At 38.0% G+C, this 22,296-nt stretch overlaps 1 protein-coding gene across 2 annotated transcripts in view; it reads left to right on the forward strand.

The window, feature by feature from the left end:
* TMEM45A (transmembrane protein 45A) overlaps positions 1 to 22,296 on the forward strand; it is an 84,736-nt gene that overhangs the window by 46,162 nt on the left and 16,278 nt on the right. For both annotated transcript variants that reach the window (XM_008975400.6, XM_063602490.1), the window contains exons 3-5: positions 16,306 to 16,498; positions 17,857 to 18,069; positions 19,501 to 19,685. In XM_008975400.6, coding sequence (XP_008973648.1) covers positions 16,306 to 16,498; positions 17,857 to 18,069; positions 19,501 to 19,685 — 591 coding nt within the window. The remainder of the gene's footprint in view (positions 1 to 16,305; positions 16,499 to 17,856; positions 18,070 to 19,500; positions 19,686 to 22,296) is intronic.

The following is a 22,296-nucleotide window of genomic DNA, read 5'->3' on the forward strand; positions in this document are numbered from 1 at the left end:
AAAACCTACAGCCAACATCATACTTTAGTGGTGAGAAACTAGGTGTTTTCCCCTTAAGACTGGGAACAACACAAAATGTCCCGTGTCATCACTCCTATGCCACATCCTACTGGATGTCTTAGCTAATGCAGTAATATGATAAAAGGGAATAAAAAGTATACAGACTGGGAAGGAAGAAAGAAAACTCTCTTTGTTCACAGATGGCATAATTGTTCATGTAGAAAATCCCAAAGAATCAACAATAGCAGCAAAACCCTTCCTGGAACGAAGTGATTTTTAGCAATGTTTTAGGTGACAAGATTAATATATAAAAGTTAACAAAAAGATATAAAATTAAAAAAATACAAAAGTCAAATGCTTTCCTATATGCCAACAATGAACAACTGGAATTCAAAATTAAAAATACAACATCATTTACATTAGCACCGAAAAGGAAAAGATTTAGATATAAATTTAACAAAATATATATGAGATCTATATGAGGAAAACCATAAACCTCTTATGCAAAAAATCAAAGATCTAAATAAATGGAGAAATATTCTATTCTGTTTATGAACAGGAAGGCTCAATATTGTTAAGATGTCATTTCTTCCCAACTTGATCTATAGATTCAATGCAATCCCAGTCAAAATCCCAGCAAGTTACTTTGTGGATATTAAACTGATTCTAAAGTTTATATGGACAGACAAAGGACCCAGAATACGCCAACATGATATTGAAAGAGAACAGAATCATAGTACTGATACTACCTGACTTCAAAACTTATTTTAAAGCTTCAGTGATCAAGAAAGTATGGTGTTGGTGAAAGAACAGACAAATAGGTGAATAGAAGAGAATAGATAGCCCAGAAATTTACCCACATAATACAGTCAGCTGATCTTTGACAAAGGGGCAAAGGCAATTCAGTAGTGAAAAAATAAGTCTTTTTAACAGATGGAGCTGAACAACTGTATGCCCACAGTATTAGGGTTCTCCAGAGAAACAGAACCCAATAGGATATGTATATGCATATGTATATGTATATGTATATGTATATGTATATGTATATGTATATGTATACGTATATGTATACGTATATGTATATGTATATGTGGGGAACCATTATGGGAATGGACTCACACAATTATGGAGGCCTAAGTCTGAAGGCCTGATAACTGGAAGGCCTGCTGGTATAAGCCTCAGTGTCCAAAGCCCTGAGGACCAGGAGCTCCTATGTCCAAGGGCAGGAGAAGACGGATGCCTCAGCTCAAGAAGAGACAGTGAATTCACCCTTATTCTACCTTTTTGTTCTATTCACGCCCTCCATGGATTGAATGATGCCCACCCAGGCAATCTTCTTTACTTAGTCTACCAATTCAAATGCCAATCTCTTCTGGAAATGCCCTTTCAGACACACTCAGAAATCATGTTTTACCTGCTGCCTGTGCATTTCTTAGCCCAGTCAAATTGACACATAAAATTAACCACCAAATCTACATGCAGAAAAATGAATCCAGACATAGACCTTACCTTTTTCATAAACATTAACTCAAAATGGATTATATACCTAAATGTAAAATGCAAAAGTGTAAAACTTCTAGAAGATAACAGAGGAAAATCTAGTTGCTCTTGGGTGTGGAAAAGGGTTTTAAAATAATATATCAAGAGGACAATCCATGAAAGAAAAAATATAAAAGTTAGATTTCATTAAAATTTAAAACTTCTGTTTTTTCATTCTCTTAATGGTGTCTTTCACCATTTTGAGTTAATTTTTATGAAAAAAGAAAGGTCTATGTCTAGATTCATTGTTTGAATATTAATGGTGAAAGACACCATCAAGAGAATGAAAAGACAAACCACAGACTGGGGAAAATATTTGCAAAACATAAATCTGATAAAAGACACATATCTAAACAATATAAATGGCTCTTGAAACCCAATGACATGAAAACAACTCAATTAAAAAGTGATCTGAACAGACTTCTTATCAAAGAAGGCATACAGATAGCAAATGAGCATATTAAAAGATGCCCATCATCATATGTCATCAGGGAATTGCAAATTAAAACAACAGTGAGATACTACTATACACCTATCAGGAACGCTAAAATCCAAAATACTGACACCACAAAGTGTTGATGAGAATGCGGAGAAACAAGAACTCTCATTCATTGCTAGTCGGAATGCAACATGGTACAGCTAGTTTGGAAGACAGTTTGGCAGTGTCTTACAAAGATAACATACAATTATCTAGGAGCACCATACAATTCAGAATTGTGCTCCTAGTATTTATTCAAATGAATTGATAACTAATGTCCATACAAAAACCTGCACATAAATATGAATAGCAGCTTTATTCACAATTGTCAACGATGCACAAAGATATCCTTCCATATGTCTTTTTGGAGAACAATTTATTTTCTTTTGGGTATATACCCAGTAATGGAATTGCTGGGTCAAATGTTAGTTCTAAGTTCTTTGGGAAATCTCCAAATGCTTTCCACAGGAACTGAACTAATTTACATTCCCACCAGCAGTGTACAAGTGTTCCCTTTTCTACAAAGCCTTGCCAGCATCTGTTGTTTATTTGACTTTAGTAATAGTCCCTCTGACTGGTATGAGATGGTATCTCATTATGGTTTTGATTTGGATATCTCTGATGATTAGTGATGTGGAACATTTTTTCATATGTCTGTTGGCCACTTGTATGTCTTCTTTTGAGAAGTGTCTGTTCATGTCTTTTGCCCACTTTTTAATGGGGTTATTTGTTTTTTGCTCATTCGATTGTTTAAGTTCCTTGTAGATTCTGGGTGTTAGACCTTTGTTGACTGAATAGTTTGTGAAAATTTGCTCCCATTCTATAGGTTGCCTGTTTACTCTTTTGGTAGTTTATTTTGCTCTGCAGAAGATCTTTAGTTTAATTAGGTCCTACTTGTTGACTTTTGTTTTTGTCGCAATTGTTTTTGGGGACTTAGTCAAAAATCCTTTATGAAGGCCAATGTCCAGAATGGTGCTTCATAGGCTTTCTTCTAGGATTCTTATAGTTTAAGGTCTTACATTTAAATCTTTAATCCATCTTGAGTCAATTGTTTTCTTTTTCTTTTCTTTTCTTTCCTTTTTTTTTTTTTTTTTTTTTTTTTGAGACAGGGTCTCACTCCTGTCACCCAGGCTGGAGTTTGATGGCACGATCGTGACTCACTGCCGCCTCACCTTCCTGGGATGAGGTGATCCTCCCACTTCAGCTTCCTGTGTAGCTGGTGCTATAGGCAAGTGCCACCATGCCCAGCTAACTTTTTATATTTTTAGTAGAGACAGGGTTTTGCCATGTTGCCCAGGCTGGTCTTGAACTCCAGGGCTCGAGCAGTCTGCCCACCTAGGCCTCCCAAAGTGGAGTTAATTTTTGTATGTAGTGAAAGCTAGGGGTCAAGGTTCATTCTTCTGCATATGGCTAGCCAGCTATCCCAGCACCTTTGTTGAATTGGGAGTCCTTTCCCCTTATAAGTCCTTTCCCCTTAGCTTATTTTTGTTGACTTTGTCAAAGATTAGATGACTGTACATGCATGGTTTTATTTCTGTGTTCTCTATTTTGTTCCATCGGTCTATGTGTCTGTTTTTATACTAGCATATGCTGTTTTGGTTACTGTAGTCTTATAGTAAAGTTTGAAGTTGGTCAGATAATGTGATGCCTCTGGCTTTGTTCTTTTTGCTTAGGATTGCTTTGGCTATTTGGGTTCTTTTTTGATTCCATATGAATTTCAGAATATTATTTGCTAATTCTGTAAAAAATGACCTTGGTAGCTTGATAGGAATAGCATTGAATCTGTAGATTGCTTTGGGCAGTATGGCCATTTTAATGATATTGATTCTTCCAATCTATGAACATGGAATGTTTTTCCATTTGTTTATGTCATCTATGATTTCATAGACATATGAATACTAGAAGGATCGTAGAAGAAAACCTAGGAAACACCATTCTGGATGTTGGCTTTGGGAAAGGATTTATGACTAAGTCCCCAAAAGAAATTGCAACAAAAACAAAAATCAATAAGTGGAACCTAATTAAACTAAAGATCTTCTGCAGAGCAAAATAAACTATCAGCAGAGTAAACAGGCAACCCACAGAATGGGAGCAAATTTTCACGAACTATTCAGTCAACAAACATCTCCAAAAAGACACATGCACTCACACGTTCATCACAGCACCATTCACAATAGCAAAAACATGGAACCAAGTGAGGTGCTCACTGGATTGGATAAAGAATTTGTGGTACATTTACATCATGGAATACTATGCAACCATAAAAAGGAATGAAAATCATGTTCTTTGCAGCAACATGGTTGCAGCTGGACCCATTATCCTAGGTGAATTAACATAGGTACAATAAATCAAATACCACATGTTGTCACTTATAAGTGGGAGCTAAACATTGGTAATACATGGGCATACAGATGACAATAATAGGCACTGGGGACTACTAGAGGAGGAAGGGAGGGAGGGGACAAAGGTTGAAAAACTTACTGTTGGGTACTATGCTTAGTACATGGGTGATGGAATCATTCATACTCCAAACCTCAGCATGATGCACTATACCCAGGTAACAAAGCTCCACATGTATCCACTGAATCATATATCCACTAAAATAAAAATGGAAAAATAAAAACAGTACATAAATTGCATCAAAGTTTACCACTGTTTTGCAATTTGCATTTCTCACTGAACCTAATGGTTTCAAAATTCATTCCTGTTTGTAAATATAGATATACTTCTTTTATTCAAAAATCTTTTACTGGTAGTATTATATTCTGTTGTATATATATTACATCATATTATTTATTCATTTCTCTATTGATGGATGTTCAGATTATTTCCAACTTTATGTTACTACAACCAGTTGTAGTAATGAACTTTTTTTGACATATACAAGAGAGCATGTATAGGAATTTTGGGAGAGTACACACTACACATCGAATTGCTGGATTGTGTCATATGTGCATTTTCAACTATCCTAGCTACTGCCAAATTCTTGGCAAAGTGTAATAGTAATGCCATTTTGCACTTTTAGTAGTGTATGAGTGTTCTTGTTTCCTCATGCCCTCACCAACACTTGATATAATAGATTTTTTAAATTTTGCAATAAAATAGATGAAAAATACCTGTTTTTAATTTGGTTTTCTTTGCTTTTAGTGAATCAAGGATCTTTTCATGTGATTATTGGACAATTAGTGTTTTGCCTTGTGTTGAATTGTCTATTCTTATTTTTTACCCATGGGGGAGCAGTTTTTCTTTTTCAAATTGATTCCTAATTAAAAAATTACATTCCCTAGTACTCATCCTTTGTCATTTACATTTATTTCAAATATTTTTTTCTGTCTGTCATGTATTTGAAAACTTTATTTATGGTACCATTGTGGGAGAGGCATAGGGCCAAGGATGGGTATGAATCCCGTTTCCGTTACTTATCACCTGCACAACCTTGGATGTTTTAGTTAATCTCTAACTGTATCTCAGTTTCTTCATCTGTAAAATGGGGGCGATAGTATTACCTATTTCAGAGGTTTGTTTTGAAGATTAAAGGAGTTAAGATGAAGAGCACTTACATAAATGAAAAGTGGTACACAGAAAGCAGTCAATAACTGTTAGCTAATATTTGGACATATAGAAGTTTTAAGTGGTTTTTTTTTTTGCTATTATACAAGGTAGATTTATTTTTTTTGCTTTTGTACATGATAAAAGTTTGATTCCATCTCACATAAAATAAGATATGCAGGGATGGAGTGGTGGATCCACAGTCTTCAGGAATAAGCCTCTTTTAGGTGCACTGCTCCTATCCCCTAGATGTGAATCTTATCTGCATAATCTGGGATAATTGCCAAAGCATTAACCATCATAACCATGTTCCAGCCTTCCAGAGAAGGAAGGGCAGAAGTGATATTTCTTCCCTTCTTTTCAATCAGCTTTACTGAAGTGTAATTTACATGCAATAAAGTTCACATCTTTTAAGAGTATAATTTGATGAGTTTGGGCAAATGTATATGGTTGTCTAATTATTGTCACGATCAATATATAGAATATTTCCATCACCTTGAAAAGTTCCCTCATGCCCTTTGCAGTCAATTCTATTCCCTTTACCTGGAGGCAACCACTGATCTGCTTTCTATCACTACAGTTTTCTCTATATTAGAATTTCATATAAATGGAACTGTGCAGTAATTACCCTTTAGTGTCTGTTTTGTTTCATGTAACATAATGCTTTTGAGATTAATTCAGGTTTTTGCATGTATCAGAAATTTGTCCCTTTTTATTGTGGAGATGTATCATAGTTTGTTCATCCATTCACATGTCACTGGGTTATTTCCAGGTTTGGGTTATTATAAATAAAGCTACTGTGAGGATCCATGTACAAGTCTTTGTGTGGACATCGTTTTCATTTCTCTTGGGTAAATACCTAGTGAGGATTGCTGGGTCAAATGGTAAGTGTATGTTTAATGTTATAAAAAGTGACAAGCTGCTTTCCTATGGGGCTGTTCTATTTGTGTTTCCACCTGCAGTGTATGAGAGTTCTAGCTGGTCCACATCCATACCAACACTTGGAATTGTCAGTCTTTTAAAATTTAGCCATTCTAGTGAGTGTGTATTGGTTTTTATTATTTTAATTAGCATATCCCAAATGACTAATGATCTCGAACATCTTTTCATGTTTGCCATTTGTATACAGAAGTTTTAAGTTTTGATGTGGTCAACTTCCTCAGTCTTTTTCTTCATTGTTTTGCTTTTTGTATCTTGTTAAAAATTTTTTTCTTATCCCAAGGACATAAGGATGTCTTCAAATATTTTCTTCTAAAAAGTTTTAAAGTTGGAATTTCATAACTAGGTCTTTAATACACTTAGAATTTATTTTTGAATCTGATGTGAGTAGGGAATCTAGTTTAATTTTTATCCGTGAATAGAAACTCAGTTCTAAAAACATTAATAATTTTTCCATGGATTGGTAATTTATATTGTCATTTGTGTCACTCACCAGCTTCTCATATATGTATAGTTTCTAGCTATATTTTTCATTATCTCCTACCCCAGTGACTACAATGTCTCCTGTATGTTCCTTCCAATGTGAGTTTATTTATGCTCTTCCTTATGTCTAGGGTGACTCCTTTTTGTTCTACCTTTCGAAATCCACTCATTGCTCAAGGTCTAGCTCAGATGACCTTTAAAGTTCTTCCCAAATCCAGTCATATGCCTCTCTCCCTCCCTTGAATTAAATGAAGGGGCTCAGCACACGTATAGCATTTTATTCCTCTACTATAAATCTTAGCCTATCTTTTTGGGATCACAGTCACTTCTGTGTCTGTCTTCTTTGTTCTGCCAGACTGTAAGCCCTTTCATGTTTTTGTGGTAACTGCCAGACTGTAAGCCCTTTAGTGTTTTTGTGGTAGGCAGAACAGTGTTCCTACCTGCCTATGTCCTAATTCCTGGAACTTGTGAATATATTGCCTTACTTGGCAAAAGGGACTTTGCATATGTGATTAAATTAATGACATACAGTGAAGAGATTATCCTGGATTATTCTGGTGGACTCAGTCTAATCACATGAGTTCTCAAAATTAGAACCTTTACCAGATAAATTCAGAGTCAGAGGAATCCATGGTTAGGAAGTGGTCAGAGATGGAACATTACTGGTTTTGAAAATGGAGGGAGTGGGGGCTATGAGCCAAGGAATGGAGGTGGCTTCTAAGAGCTGGAAAAGGGAAAGACATGTATTCTCCCTTACAGCCTCTTCAATGGGACATAGCAGCAGCCTAGGTGGCACCTTGGTTTTAGGGATAGGCATGTAGGGGCAGCTTTGCTGACACCTTGATAGCCCAGTGAGATCTGTGTTGAATATCTGACCCATAGAACGGTAATATAATAAATGTGTGTTGTTTCAATGTACTAATTTTGTAGTAGTTTGTTACAGCAGCAATAGAAAACTGATATATTTGCTCACCATAGAGTCCCCTGTAACTTGAAGCAGATCCTTAGATACAAAGTGATAAATCATTGCTCACTGAGTTGAATTGTGAAGCAACGTGTACCTTGGAACTACAGAATGACAACTTTACGTTCTTACTACATCATTAATGATCAGTGTGATGCTTATCACTAGCATCTAGACCTTTGTCAATCCATGACAAATGAATGACAAAGACCAGTTTTCCTTATCGTTAGCAGTCCTGTGCCCTCTGACTTTGACTACAGTGGTGGTAAGTAAATACTGTTGGCTCTGTGCAAAGCTTTACCTCCTTAAAATGTGCTGGCAGCTCAGTGGTAGAAAGGAACAGAAGGAGATGCCTTTTTCCCTATGTTATTTAACCTACTCAAAGGTACTTGACTGAGACCCTTTGATGGGGCCATTGAAAAGTCTTTTCTAGTCTTTGTTCTTAGGTAAGGGATTTGGAGTCAGACATACAAGGACTTTGAAATCCTGGCTCTGGTCTTCGTTAACTCTGTGACATAGAGTAGGTCACTAAATACCTTGGAGCTTTGGTTTTCTTATATCTATGGCAGAGATAATAATACAGTTGACCCTTGAACAATGCAGGGGTTAGGGGTCTGGCCACCCCTTGCAGTAAAAAATCCAAGTATAGATTTTTACTTCCCCCAAACTTGACTGGAAGCCTTTTATAAACAGCCAATTAACACATGTTTCATATGTTATGAAATGTAGCTTCATTATATACTGTATTTTTTTTCCTTTTTTTGAGTCAGAGTCTTGCTCTGTTGCCCAGGCTGGAGTGCAGTGGTACGATCTTGGCTCACTGCAACCTCCGCCTTCCAGGTTCAAGGGATTTTCCTGCCTCAGCCTCCTGAGTAGCTGGGATTACAGGCGTGTGTCATCACGCTGGGCTAATTTTTGTATTTTTAGTAGAGATGGGGTTTCACCATGTTGGTCAGGCTGGTCTCAAACTCCTGACCTCATGTTCTGCGTGCCTCAGCCTCCCAAAGTGCTGGGATTACAGGTGTAAGCCACTGCATCTGGCCTATGTACTGTATTCTTACAATAAAGTAAGCTAGAGAAAAGAAAATGTTATGAAGAAAATCATAAGGAAGATAAAATATATTTACTATTCATTAAGTGGAAGTGGATCATCATAAAGGTCTTCATCCTTATCATCTTTATGTTGAATAGGCTGAGGAGGAGGAGGAGGAGGAAAAGGAGGGGTTGATCTTTCTTGCTGTCTTGGGGGTGGCAGAGGCAGAAGAAAACCCATGTATAAGTGAACCAACCCAGTTCAAGCCCATATTGTTCATAGGTCAACTGTATTTCCTTGAGTTGTTTTAATGATAAACAGATGTATGTATGTAAAGTTATTAGTATACAATAGGTGTTCAATGAATGCCTTCCTTCCCATCACAGGTGCATCACTACTGACAAACAATCCAGACTTCTATTTACTTTGAAGAGTTAGTTACAAGCAGGTGATGCCATATGACATTTGTTCTTAGTTTTTGTTTTTGTGTTTTATTTTTAAAGACATAAGTTTTTGGATTGCCTCATCCTTTCTTATATTTCCAAGTTTAGGGTTCTTGTCATTTTAGATGTTTGGTTAAGAATAGCTGATGTTCCGTGGATGGTTTTAGTTATTTAAACATTGAGAGGGGTTGGTAGTGGGAACAATAGGCAGAGGTACAGAAGAGATCAAAATAAGATAAAATAAATAAGGTAATAGCACTCTGGAGTGGTTATTTTCTTCTGACAGAGCTTTATTATCATTCTGGCTTTGGGAGCAGCTGCTGAGACACTCATCTCTGGTCACATGCTAAGCCTAATATGAGTGAACACGTCCGGGCTTATGACACTGACAAGAGACAAATGGCCTCTGGAGTACAGAGATGGGGAAGTTGGATTTAAATCTCAGTATCTTGATGCTACTCTATTTGTCTCCACATGCTCATTCAAATAGCATTCCTGTGTCTTGGCACTATCATCTGCAAAAAGAAGAGACACTCATCCTCTTATTTGGAAGGCTGGGCTTGCTAAGCTGAGAGAGAATGAGAAGCTCTCTTGCAGATCAGAGCTCTCACTTCTTTCTTGATTTCACCTAACTGCTTTCCACTGTTGAGAAGCTTCCTTTCCACTGTCCCCTGGTCACTGCGGGCTCCTCCTCTACAGCACTACTTTAGAACGACCTCCTCCATCAGGCACCTTCTTAGACAAAGTCCTCTCCCCCTCTTACACATGCCAGTCATCTTAACACCTCCATAGAACTTGTAATTAGTTTGTTCCTTAGGGACATATTTTAGCATTTCTGTTTTTTGTGGTTTGTTCAGTCTATCATACACTTTCTGTTGTGAGCAGGGGCTGTGTCTATTCTGCAGTGGGTGCCTCAAGCGCCTGAAGTGTCCCTGTACAATGCAAGTGATGATTAGAAGAGCATCCCAAATGCTTTGCGCTGCACTGTTGACCTACAGCAGTTTTCTTTCGTCATTTTTCTTATTCCTATAACTTCGGTTTTGGCCATGACTTCAACCCTGTGGCGATCTCTTTCTTGAGGCACTGTGTGTTAGAAAATGGGTTATCTTTGGCCGGGCATGCTGGCTCATGCCTGTAATCCCAGCACTTTGGGAGGCCAAGGTGGGCGGATCACCTGAGGTCAGGAGTTGGAGACCAGCCTGGCCAACATGGTAAAACCCCATGTCTACTAAAAATACAAAAATTAGCTGGTATGTTGGCATGCGCCTGTAATACCAGCTACTCAGGAGGCTGAGGCAGGAGAATCACTTCAACCCGGGAGGTGGAGGTTGCAGTGAGCTGAGATTGCCCCACTGCACTCCAGCCTGGGCAACAGAGTGAGATCCTGTCTCAAAAAACAAAAAAACAAAAAAACAAACAAAAAAACCAAAACCAAACAAACAAAAACAACCAAAATGAAAATGGATTATCTTCTTATGCCTTACAGAACATGATCTATTATGTTATTGCTGCTCTAACCATTCCCTTTGTCTTCTGTCTGTCTCCATGGCCTGCAAGAGTGGCAATATCCTTCACTGGCCTTGGTTCTCAGAGCAGGTGGCACATGACTGAGGCTAGTGGCCTGGTAGGTGGGATGGCAAGGTGAGTCACATCCAGAACTGCCCTCTGGCACAATGTTTGGACAGGGAGGCTGGAGGTTCCAAAGGGTGTGTTCTCTGGGTTTAAATGCATTGTAACCTAGTCTGAAGGTTTATCTGCTCATGCTAGAAAGATAGGAGCACATTGGTTTAATCTCAAAGGAGGAAGAGTGGGCAGTTTTAGATTTAGGGCCACTCAGCATCTGCTTTTCCCTCTTGAGTCTAGAGCCATTATAAATCCTTAAGAGAAGAGAATTGAGTTGGACTTGACATTGAGGAAAGTGTGAAGGTAAGGATACTTTAAGAAGACTCATTCAAAACCAATGAAATTTGCAGGAGAAAGTGCTGGTACAGAATGATGGAGAATGAAATTTTAAAGCTACATATTTTTCTATCCACATAGTATGTGGATACAATTTGAGTATTAAGACAAATAGAGCAAAGCTGTTCAGATTTGTTTAGTGTATTGGAATTTACAAATGTATTTTGAAGTATGAGTCACTAATGAAGACTTAGGAATACTTCATTTTGGTGGTGGCGCAAGATGAAATTTTAAGTTTTTTGTCATAATGGTATTCATTTTATATTGAATTTAGCTATTCAATTAGAATTCCACCAAGCAAACCATTGCATCTCTTTTTCTGGGTTATTTTGAGTTGTTTTCCCTTTCTGTGTATAGACCTAGTCTGTGGTTTGTGTGGCTGTTAACACCTGGGAATTAACACCTAGCACCTGAGTTAGATCTTGGGCTCTGCCCAATATTATCTCTTAAGGGATAGAGTTTTAAAATGTTTCCCTTCTGCATGGTGAGTGAGTCTGTGTTTACGCCGGGGGGTGGTCAGCAAAAAGTAGGGTAATGGGGATACCAGGAGGGGTTTCTTGTTTTCAGGCCAGAGGGTAATGCTTGGTATCATTAGAAGTGGAGGGCTTCTTTGGATGGGGGAGGCGGAAGAATTTTTAGGATGAATCACACTGGAAACCAATGATGAAATCTTGCAGTCCGTCATTTTAGGCCTGGGTGAACTGCTTTTTTTTTTTTTTTTTTTTTGAGACGGAGTCTCCCTCTGTCGCCCAGGCTGGAGTGCAGTGGCGGGATCTCGGCTGACTGCAAGCTCCGCCTCCTGGGTTCACGCCATTCTCCTGCCTCAGCCTCCCGAGTAGCTGGGACTACAGGTAGCCACCACCACACCCAGAGACTTTTTTGTATTTTTAGTGGAGACGGGGTTTCGCCGTGTCAGCCAGGATGGTCTCGATCTCCTGACCTCGTGATCCGCCTGTGTTGGCCTCCCAAAGTGCTGGGATTACAGGCGTGAGCCACTGCGCCCGGCCGAACTGCTTTTCTTAGGAGGTTGTAAGTGGTAGGATCAGGTAGGAGGGTCCGGAGGAAGGACCTTCATGTTTCCTGCCCTGGCATTTTCCCTGGGGTTGCTGCTGGCTGCTTGCATGTTCTCTTTGGTGGGCGAGGAAAGCCCCGTGGTCTCCTTCAAACGAGAATGTCTGCTTTTGTGTTTAAATCTGATCAAACTCTGTGCTACTTTACTTGGCTTTTACAAGGAATAAGTTGCACCTGAAGGCAACAGTAAAGCAGGGAACAAGAGATTTACAGATAATTGTTTCTAGGAGATGAGAGTGAAGTAATGTTTGAGGATATGGACAATGTTTTCTTTCACAATGAAAATGAAATAAGATGAATGATGTTTTTATTGCCAGGAGTAACTGTATCTGTTGGGTTCCTTAGCCAGACAAATGTTAACAACCCTTATACTTTGACTTCATTTTGTTTGGATCTTTAAACAGAAAGATTGGAACCATCAGATTGTTTCAGATTAAAAGGCTGAAGACACAGGAGTTGTATAACTGAAGTAGGAAGGAGGACTCCTTTCTTTCCCCACTTTGATCAGCTCATATTCTTCTTCACAAACCCTCCACTATTCCCCATTGCCTCCTTATTACATCCTGATGGATGTGCTGAGATATACTGATCCTCTCAGCTTTGGGGGCAGCAGGAGCCTCTTAGCTTGTCATAGGGGTGGGTCAGGAGGGCTATTTGGCCTAGAGCTGTACATTCAGGGAAGGCCTGGATTTTAAAATTTCATCATATCTATGACATAGGCAATATGTTTGCTTGTATGTTTAAAGAATTTATTAGGTAATTCTAAATATTTAAAAGCAACCAAAATTTTTGTGACTGTGTTTTGGCATTTTCTTTCTTTTTTAATATACTAACAGCCTTAAAAAAAAAAAGTGGAGAAGGCCCAGGCATCTAACCTCTGAGGTGCCCCCATAGTCAGTTGCACAGGCTTTCATAATATGGTAATGGTCATAGAGGCTATTGAGGAGGACAGACCTTCAATAACTAATCATGCAAAGAAGTCACTAATGTGAGGACTGGGTGCCTTGAAAGGGTGTAATAGAGACCCTCCCCTATTTGGGCCATCAGGAAGGATTTCTCCAAGCAGGTGAAATTGAAGGGCCCCCTTCCCCTTCCCCTAGAGGGGATCAATGTTAGGCAACAGAGGTGATAAATCTCAATTACCGATTGTTTTTTAAGGAAAGAGCCAAACTCTAGGATGATGTTCATATTTTGGGTTTGGGCAAAGGGGTGAATTGGCAATGTTGTTAACCAAACTAGGTAACCAGGGATTCTTTTAGGATAACTAAAATTATTTTCTGGCGGTAGGTGGGTTGATAAGATGATTAGTTCAGTTTTGGGGTATGTTGAGTGTGAGTGGCCTTTGAGACATCAGAGTAGAGATGTTTTGCAAATATATGATCTTGTGTTATAAGAAGAGCTTAGTAACTCCTTGTAAATTTAGAACCTCATAGTATGTAAGGCAGTGGATAGCCAGTGGGGAATAGAAAGAAGAATGGATGTATGGCCTCTGCTTTCAAGGAGTTTATTCTCTAATTGCAGTCAAGGAGTTCAATAACCACAGATTATCCCAGTAACCCTCTAAGACAATAGCAAGAGAAATGTCTTGGGCACTACATCAATGATTGCCAAATGAATTGTATCAATGTTTCTTGATTTTCTATATCCATCTTAGTATCTAAGTAAAATTGTTCATTTGGTTTTACTTTTGTTTTACTCTGGTAGTTAGAGGTAGGTTGAAGATAGCATGAGCTTATTTAACAGTACTGTGGGTTATTTGCTTTGGAGTAATTCATTTTAAATTTATGATGTAGGTACTGTTATTTGTCCCATTTTACAGAAGAGAAAACTGCAGCACTGAGGGGTTAAGTAACTTGCCCAAAGTTATGTAACTAACAAATTATAAAGTTGGTATTCGGACTTAGATAATCCAAATTCAAAGCCCCTTCCCCTAATTTTTAATCCTATTTTTTTTAACTAAATATGTTCCCTATCATTTAAGTTATTTGAAAACCTTATTTTCAGTGGCTGCGTAATTTATTTGACATTCTCCTAGTGCTTGTATTTCCATTTATATTTGCAAGATAAATCCCTGCAAGTGGGCTTCCTGTACTAAGAAATATAAAATGTTTAAGACTTCTTAAACCAAATACAACCCATTTTCAGAAAAGTTCAAAAAATTTGCAGTCTGTATATACTTTTCAATCCCATATAGAAGTTTTCTCGATCCCATATGATTGCCTAAACCAAAACAGAACTCAGCAACACTGTGATAAAGGTGGTGGTTCAGATAATAAATCAAATACTTTTAGGGCAGGAAAGAACTCCAGGTTTCATCTAGGCCTGCCTCCTTCTTTTATTAATTAAGATCCAAGGCTTAGAAAGGTTAAGAAACATGATGCAAACACACCATTACAGGTATAGTTAGGACAAGGACCTGCACATAGCACTATGTGATATATTGAGTCTGAGACTCTTGGATGGTTTGGACGATTCAATGGTGTCCTGAAATGACTGCCTGGGGTCGCCACTGAGATATAAGTGACTTTTAGTGTTTGGGTCAGCTTCCAGGTTTCCCCCTGAGTTTCACAGTTGTATCAGAGGGATGGAAGTAACTCAAAAGGGTCTGTCTTGAACTGAGCAGCCCATTATCACCTAGAGATAAAATAAATCTGCTGGGCCAGGGGAAATCCTGAAATCTCCTTTCATGAGTTTCCTTGGACCTGGCCTAGTGTCAGATCCACAAGGGTGATTCTGGACTCTCTTTTCATTATTCTGTTGATGGTATATGTTTCAACAAAGGGCTACTCACGTAATTAAAAACTCACATAATTCTTTTTTTTTTTTTAATAGCAGGGACCAAAAATGGAGGGTATTACTGTTTATTAACCAGAAGTGACTCCACTATGTGGCAATAATGTAAACAAAGTTTGCAATTTGATTTGGCTTGATATCTGGCTAGGTGGGGCTAAGGTGTTTTAACAGTAAATCTCAAAGTTTCATTGCCTTAGCACAATAAGGGATTGTTTCTTACAAAATCTGAAGCAGGCTGGTTGATCACCTTCTGGGTTGCAGATATGCCACACCAAGTTTGCCCAGGCAAGAGAAGAGAGAGGTAAAGGAGTTGTGTAGACTGCTAACTGACCCAGCTTGGAAAGTGACATGTGCTAGTTCAGCTTATAGTGTATTAGCCAGAACTAAAAACATGGGCCCAATCTAACTGGAGGGAGAGGCTGGGAAAGAGTGGGGAGCAGCACACAGATATTTGATGAACACTAATTGTTTCTTCCATACACTTGATGCTTGATATTTTGAAATTATCAACCTAAAAGAATGTGTAGGCAATTTCACGTCATTTCAAGTTTTAAACATAAAGATAAAACTTTCATATCACTTTCCTTCAGATAGGCTTGAAGGGCCACTGTATGGCGAAGTATATACTGTGGATGTGAAGAAATCCTTTTCATTTCTGTGTTAAAAATAATGGAACTTTTGCTTAATATTTGTGAGATTTGGGCAAGTGGTCTAACCTCTCTAAATGAGGATCCCTAAAGAAAAAGGGGTAACAATGCTTCATTCATGGGTATGTTGCGTAAATTAGGTTGAAGACTGAACATAAAACACTTGACACAGTGCAGAGTACATGGTAAGTATTCAACAAATGTGAGTTTTTATTTTGTTTTTATTGGTATTATGATATTGTACTGGTATTTACTAGTATGCACAGTAATGTAGGATCCTCAGAATCATCCTCAGTGATGTATCCATAATAATCAGAAGACAGTGTACTTTATGGAAACAAGTGATGTTTTGTCCAGATTCTGGCAATGAAATGTCTTTTACTTTCTGTGTGTTCTTATATTTGTAGATCATGGGGAATTTCAGAGGTCATGCCCTCCCTGGAACCTTCTTTTTTATTATTGGTCTTTGGTGGTGTACAAAGAGTATTCTGAAGTATATCTGCAAAAAGCAAAAGCGAACCTGCTATCTTGGTTCCAAAACATTATTCTATCGATTGGAAATTTTGGAGGGAATTACAATAGTTGGCATGGCTTTAACTGGTGAGTGGACCATTCTGTGTTCTATTTTTACCTTTTAGGTGTTTTCATTCTTTAAAAGAATTGGTTGGAGCTTCTGAAATAATTTTATATCGATTGTTCTGATCTCTGAAAGAATAAACCCTATCAAAAACCATTTTGCAAATGATATGAAATTAATCAAGTTATTATGGAAAAGCTTCAGTAATAAATAATTTCTGATAGGCTGTAGAAGACTTTAGCCTTCTGCACTCATCTTTTTTTCTTGGTTCCTAAATTGGAGAAAGAGATTAGGCCAGATGACTTCTAAGGCCTTTCCACTGAATCTTCCATATGAAGATTCAATGAAAATGTTCTGTGTTCTTGAGAGTTCCACTCTAGCCTCTCCATTATAAAAGATAAAATTTCCAGTTTTCCCATTAGATTTCTTCATGCTTTATTCATGGCAACAGGTCTTTGCTATGGCATCAAATTACACAGTAACATTTCCAAAGAGGGAAATTTCCTTGCCAAATTCTATAGATTAACAAATAAGGCAGTATCTGTAGGAAAGTTTAACTGTTTGCATACCAGACTAGATCGTCTGCTGTATCTGTCTGGGCTTTCTTTTTTCCTTTTTTCTTTTGAGATGGAGTCTCGGTCTATTGGCCAGGCTGGAGTGCAGTGGCATTATCTTGGCTCACTGCAACCTCTGCCTCTGGGGTTCAAGCAGTTGTGCCTCAGCTCCCAAGTAGCTAGGATTACAAGCACCTACCACCACACCCGGCTAATTTTTGTATGTTTAGTAGAGATGGGGTTCCACCATGTTGGCCAGGCTGGTTGCGAACTCCTGACCTCCAGTGATCTGCCTGCCTCAGCCTCCCGAAGTGTTGGGATTACAGGTGTGAGCCACTGTGCCCAGTCCTGTCTGGGCTTTCTCGGTTATCATAATTGGAGAAAAGCTGAACTCTTTAGCATTTTTATCTGGTACCAAGCACAATCCCCTATTTTATGGCAGCTACCCAAAGATGTAGTATTTAAGAAGGAAGTAATCTATCTCCATAGGAGTTGTCTCCCAAATTCAAATCTCCAAATAATTCAGGATATATCTCAGTCATTAGATTGGAATAGGCAGTGGAACTAAGATCATTGGCATTGAAGATCTGAAATAGCTGTTTGATTCAATTGGCTATCTTTGACTAAAACTATTTATTTGAACCAGCATCTGAACCTCCAAAAGAAGCCTAAAGTGCCAGTGCTCAGCTGTTAGGGAACAGCTCAGAGAGAAGAATTAATGTCAAAAGAGGACATTAGATTGGAATAAGCAATGGACTAGTCCTCCTGCATCTTCTTGAATTCTATGTAAAGCAGAGTTGCTAAAACTGTGGTATGTTTCTTGGCAGGCATGGCTGGGGAGCAGTTTATTCCTGGAGGGCCCCATCTGATGTTATATGACTATAAACAAGGTCACTGGAATCAACTCCTGGGCTGGCATCATTTCACCATGTATTTCTTCTTTGGGCTGTTGGGTGTGGCAGATATCTTATGTTTCACCATCAGTTCACTTCCTGTGTCCTTAACCAAGTTAATGTTGTCAAATGCCTTATTTGTGGAGGGTAAGTGTTAGTGAGTATTTTCAGGTACCTTTCTCTATTAGTGAGCATTTATGTAGCCCTTCATATTAATATACCTCTGGCATCTTGTTGCAGCCTTGATTGATAGGGCCATATATCTGGGCCATAATGAAATATTTGGGTGTCCTAGGCAGGGCGCCAAAAATCTACATGCTGTACTGACTCATTTAGTAGAACTGGGTAAACACAATTATTCAATTGCTATGTTCACATTTCACATCTGTCTCAAAGGACCACTTACGAAGGTTAGTCATCTCTGGGTTGTTCTGAAGATTATCATTTTTTTTCACTTTTAACAAACGAAAACTGATCCCAGAATAATAAAGCATGAATACACTAAAATGAGGCAGCCACTCACAGTGGAACAGCTTCCACTATCTACTAACAGGCTTTTTCATATTGATACAGTAATACTCTGCCATTTGATGATAAGTAGGGTCCAAAAAATGCAGTCACATAAAAAATATGGGGTCCTAATTTTGGAAAGTTAATTAAAAACAATATTTTTTGTTCAGCTGGCCTCCCAGTTACTGTAGGGAGGAAAAAAGAAAACAAGCATTTAATGATTTTTTTTTCATGTATTACACACGTAAAAAATAGATTGATTATGGAAATAGATAACCACAAATTGATCAGGAGGCAGTCACTTCCTACTCACCTTGCCTCTGGCATCCAAAGATGAGAACTTTTGCCCATACCTCTTGGGAACAAGGGCTGGATAAAAGATGGATGTCAACAACTAATAGCCCAGTTCTCATTATCTCAGGGGGTTACCGTATTTTTGTATCAATCTTTTCTCTTTGTCTTCATGAAAAAGATGAAGCTGGAATCTGTCTACAGGATGAAGAAATGCAGTTATTTACTACTTCTTGGGAGCTTCCAGAGCATGTTGTTATATTTGTCAAAATCCACCCGTATGTGTTTGCTTCCTCCAGTGGACTGAATTCCTTAAGGCGATGCTTTGACTTATTCATCTGTGTGCTCATCTGAATTATTGCACTTGCCATGCTTACTGTTGTTTGTCCTGCTTAGAAGATGCTTTGAAATATTTTCATCTTATGGAGATTCCAACTTCGTCTTAATCCTTTTCATTTAGATAAAGAGGAAAAGATATTCATTCAAAAATACAGTTAACACCCTGAGATAATGAGAATCCATTTGTTGAAAATGTCACAATGTGTTAGAGAGAGAATAAAGGTCAGGGAAAGCAAAAAGAGGGTTCAATTTCAAAGATCCTATTCTAATGAGGTGGTGATGTCTCCAAAAATGCAGTCCTGTGGGAATCAGTGGGCGCCTGCTCTTTTGGACAAATGTGTGTATGTGTAAAATTCTGTCTACGGAGAGAGGGAGAGAGAGAAACAGTGGGTGGTCCTTGGTTCCACTGAAAAAGACAATCTGTTTTTTCCCCATCAGCTTTTATCTTCTACAACCACACTCATGGCCGGGAAATGCTGGACATCTTTGTGCACCAGCTGCTGGTTTTGGTCGTCTTTCTGACAGGCCTCGTTGCCTTCCTAGAGTTCCTTGTTCGGAACAATGTGCTTCTGGAGCTATTGCGGTCAAGTCTCATTCTGCTTCAGGGGAGCTGGTTCTTTCAGGTGAGTTGGGGCCTCTAGTTAATGTACCTGGACTCTTTGCCTGTAACTTCTCTGTTTATTTGATGAGGCAGTTTGCTCTAGACCCCAGAGACTTCCCTCCAACATACTGCCTGTAGTAAGATCATGGGCCTCTGAGAAGTGACGTTTCTTTGAGTGTCCCAATAGCCCTGATGGGAGAATTGTCAGAGCAGCTGGGAAGTGGTGCGTGCACATCTTCATCACACCTGGACATCCATTATGTAGGAACTCTGAGCCGATGCTTTTAGTTAGAAGCAGCTTCTGACACTAAAGCAGCTTATAGCATAATAATCTTAAGAAATATATAGAAGGCAGAAAAGAGAGCAAACTGTTATTTATTGAGAAATAACTATGTGTTGGCTACTGTACCAAACTTTTATATATACATTGTTTTATTTTTTCCTTGCAACAGCCTGGAATTCAGGCATTATCATCATCAATTTACAGATAGGAAGACTCAGAGAGACCAAGTCTCATACAATAACAGAGCTAGGATCTAAATTTGGATTCATCTGACCCGAGGCCGCAGGCTTTTTCCATTTTAAGCTGTTAACTCTTTAACCTTGATGTGTTGTTGAAAACATGAATTCCAATCGGTAAACACACACTTTATAGAAACTGATGAATCATAATCCAACATGCATACATATCTGTAAACAAAGTCTAGGATGGAAGGTGAATTTTGGTTTAATCAGGGAAGACTTCTTAGAAGAGATTTTTAGTCACCAGAGAACACAGATTTGGGATAATGAGGTTATTTTAGAGATTTGTATTGCACATGAGGAGTGATAAAAAGCATTGGTAGGTGAGGGGGAGAGAAACATCATGGTCAAATGGGATAGAAAAGATGCAATATTTAAGCATGTAAGAAAGCGGAAAGGCTGTTGGAGCAAAGGCTAGTAAAGAGGGGCTAGATCCAAGGGTTATTTTAATGGAAAAACTTCATAGAAAAAAGCTAACAAATACTCTATAATGTGATAAAGCTGATAATTGGTGAATTTAATTATATAAAATATTATATAAAATCTATATCTCTTGCTTGGAATGTTTTACTATATACACGTATTCCTATTCAAAAATAAAAATAGACGGAAAACATTTTAAAAGAGATGACTTCTGGTTAAGATGACTTCTGGTCAAGATGACACAGTTTATCTCCCGTGTATCTTGTGTGCTCCTGACACATAACAATGACAGATAAAATAAAATAAAATAAAATAAAATAAAATAAAATAAAAACCTAGAAAATTGGAAAGAAATTTTCAAAAATAAATTTAAACAATAAAGTAGAAAACACTAACTGCAATGAAGCAAAACAAACAAAAACAGGCCAAAGAAACTTGTGGGCTGGATGTAGAACAGAAATGTAGAGCAAGAGTCGAGCTGAGCCTGCAGGCCCAGAGCAGACGGTGATGGTTGGTTTTTTGGCTCCAGTGGAACTAAAAGAAAGTAAAAGGACTCCTTTCAAGGTGGAGGATGAAACCAGGCTTTTGGGACTCTTTGATTGTGTTTTTTATATATTCTATATTCCTAATGGTTTTTCATCTGATTGATCTCTCACTTTCTAATAGAAGTCTGTTGAAGTTTTATATTACAGGTCTGGATTTGTCCATTTCTTCTTATGTTCATTTTTTGCTTTGTTGTAAGGCTGTTTTCTGCTTCTCTCTCTCTCTCTCTCTTTTTTTTTTTTTTGAGTTAGATGCTGATCTCATTTATTTTCAATATTTCTTGTTTTAAAATAAATGCATTTAAACAAATACATTTGTCTGCACACTGCTAGAGCTGCCTTCCGTAAGATTTGATGTGTTAGTTTGTAGTTTTTTTGATGTGTTGATGTAGTTTTCACTGTTGGGTAATTTTGAATGTTATTTCCATGTGCTTCTCTCTTTAATTTATGAGTTATTTAGGAGTACACTTTTAAGTTTCCAAAAATATTCTTTTTTTCTTATTATCTATTTCTAATGTAATTGTTTTACGGTCAGGGAATGTATTCTCTTTGTAATGTGTTGAGACTTCCTTTGGAACATGGCCCAGTGTCAGTGGTTGTAAATGATCCATGTAGTCAAAGGAAAGTATATCCTCTTTGTTTGGTTTAGGAGTCCTCATATATTTACTAGATCAAGTTTGTTAAAAAGCGAAATATTCAAATAAAGAAAGGCAGGACAAAAGGGGAAACCCCAAGAGAGCGGAATTATAAACATAAGAGCAGAATTAATGAAATTAATTAGTGTTCAGTTAATAATGACTAATTAATGTCTAGGATCTGAAGGAGGAAGCTGTGGGTTATACCTCAACTGGGAATAGGTTGGCTTAGTGTTGCCCCTTTTGGCAGATAAATGTTTTCATATTTCCCCCAAAAGCTTTTCTAAGGAAGAGATTAATGTCTTTGGGCATAAATCCGTGATTATTTAGAAAATTTTTCATCTACCAATATGTCTAGACTAGACTGTTTCCTTCTTCCTGGTGGTCAGCCTAAATAATGTCCGCAGCTTTAAAGAAAAATGAACATTTAATACCAGTGCAAACACACACACTGGCAGGAAATGAAGGTTTAGCCATAGTGACATTCCCACTACTGCACCCCTCTGAAACA

This window comes from Pan paniscus, chromosome 2, assembly GCF_029289425.2.
Source record: "Pan paniscus chromosome 2, NHGRI_mPanPan1-v2.0_pri, whole genome shotgun sequence".
NCBI classification, from domain to species: Eukaryota; Metazoa; Chordata; class Mammalia; order Primates; family Hominidae; genus Pan; species Pan paniscus.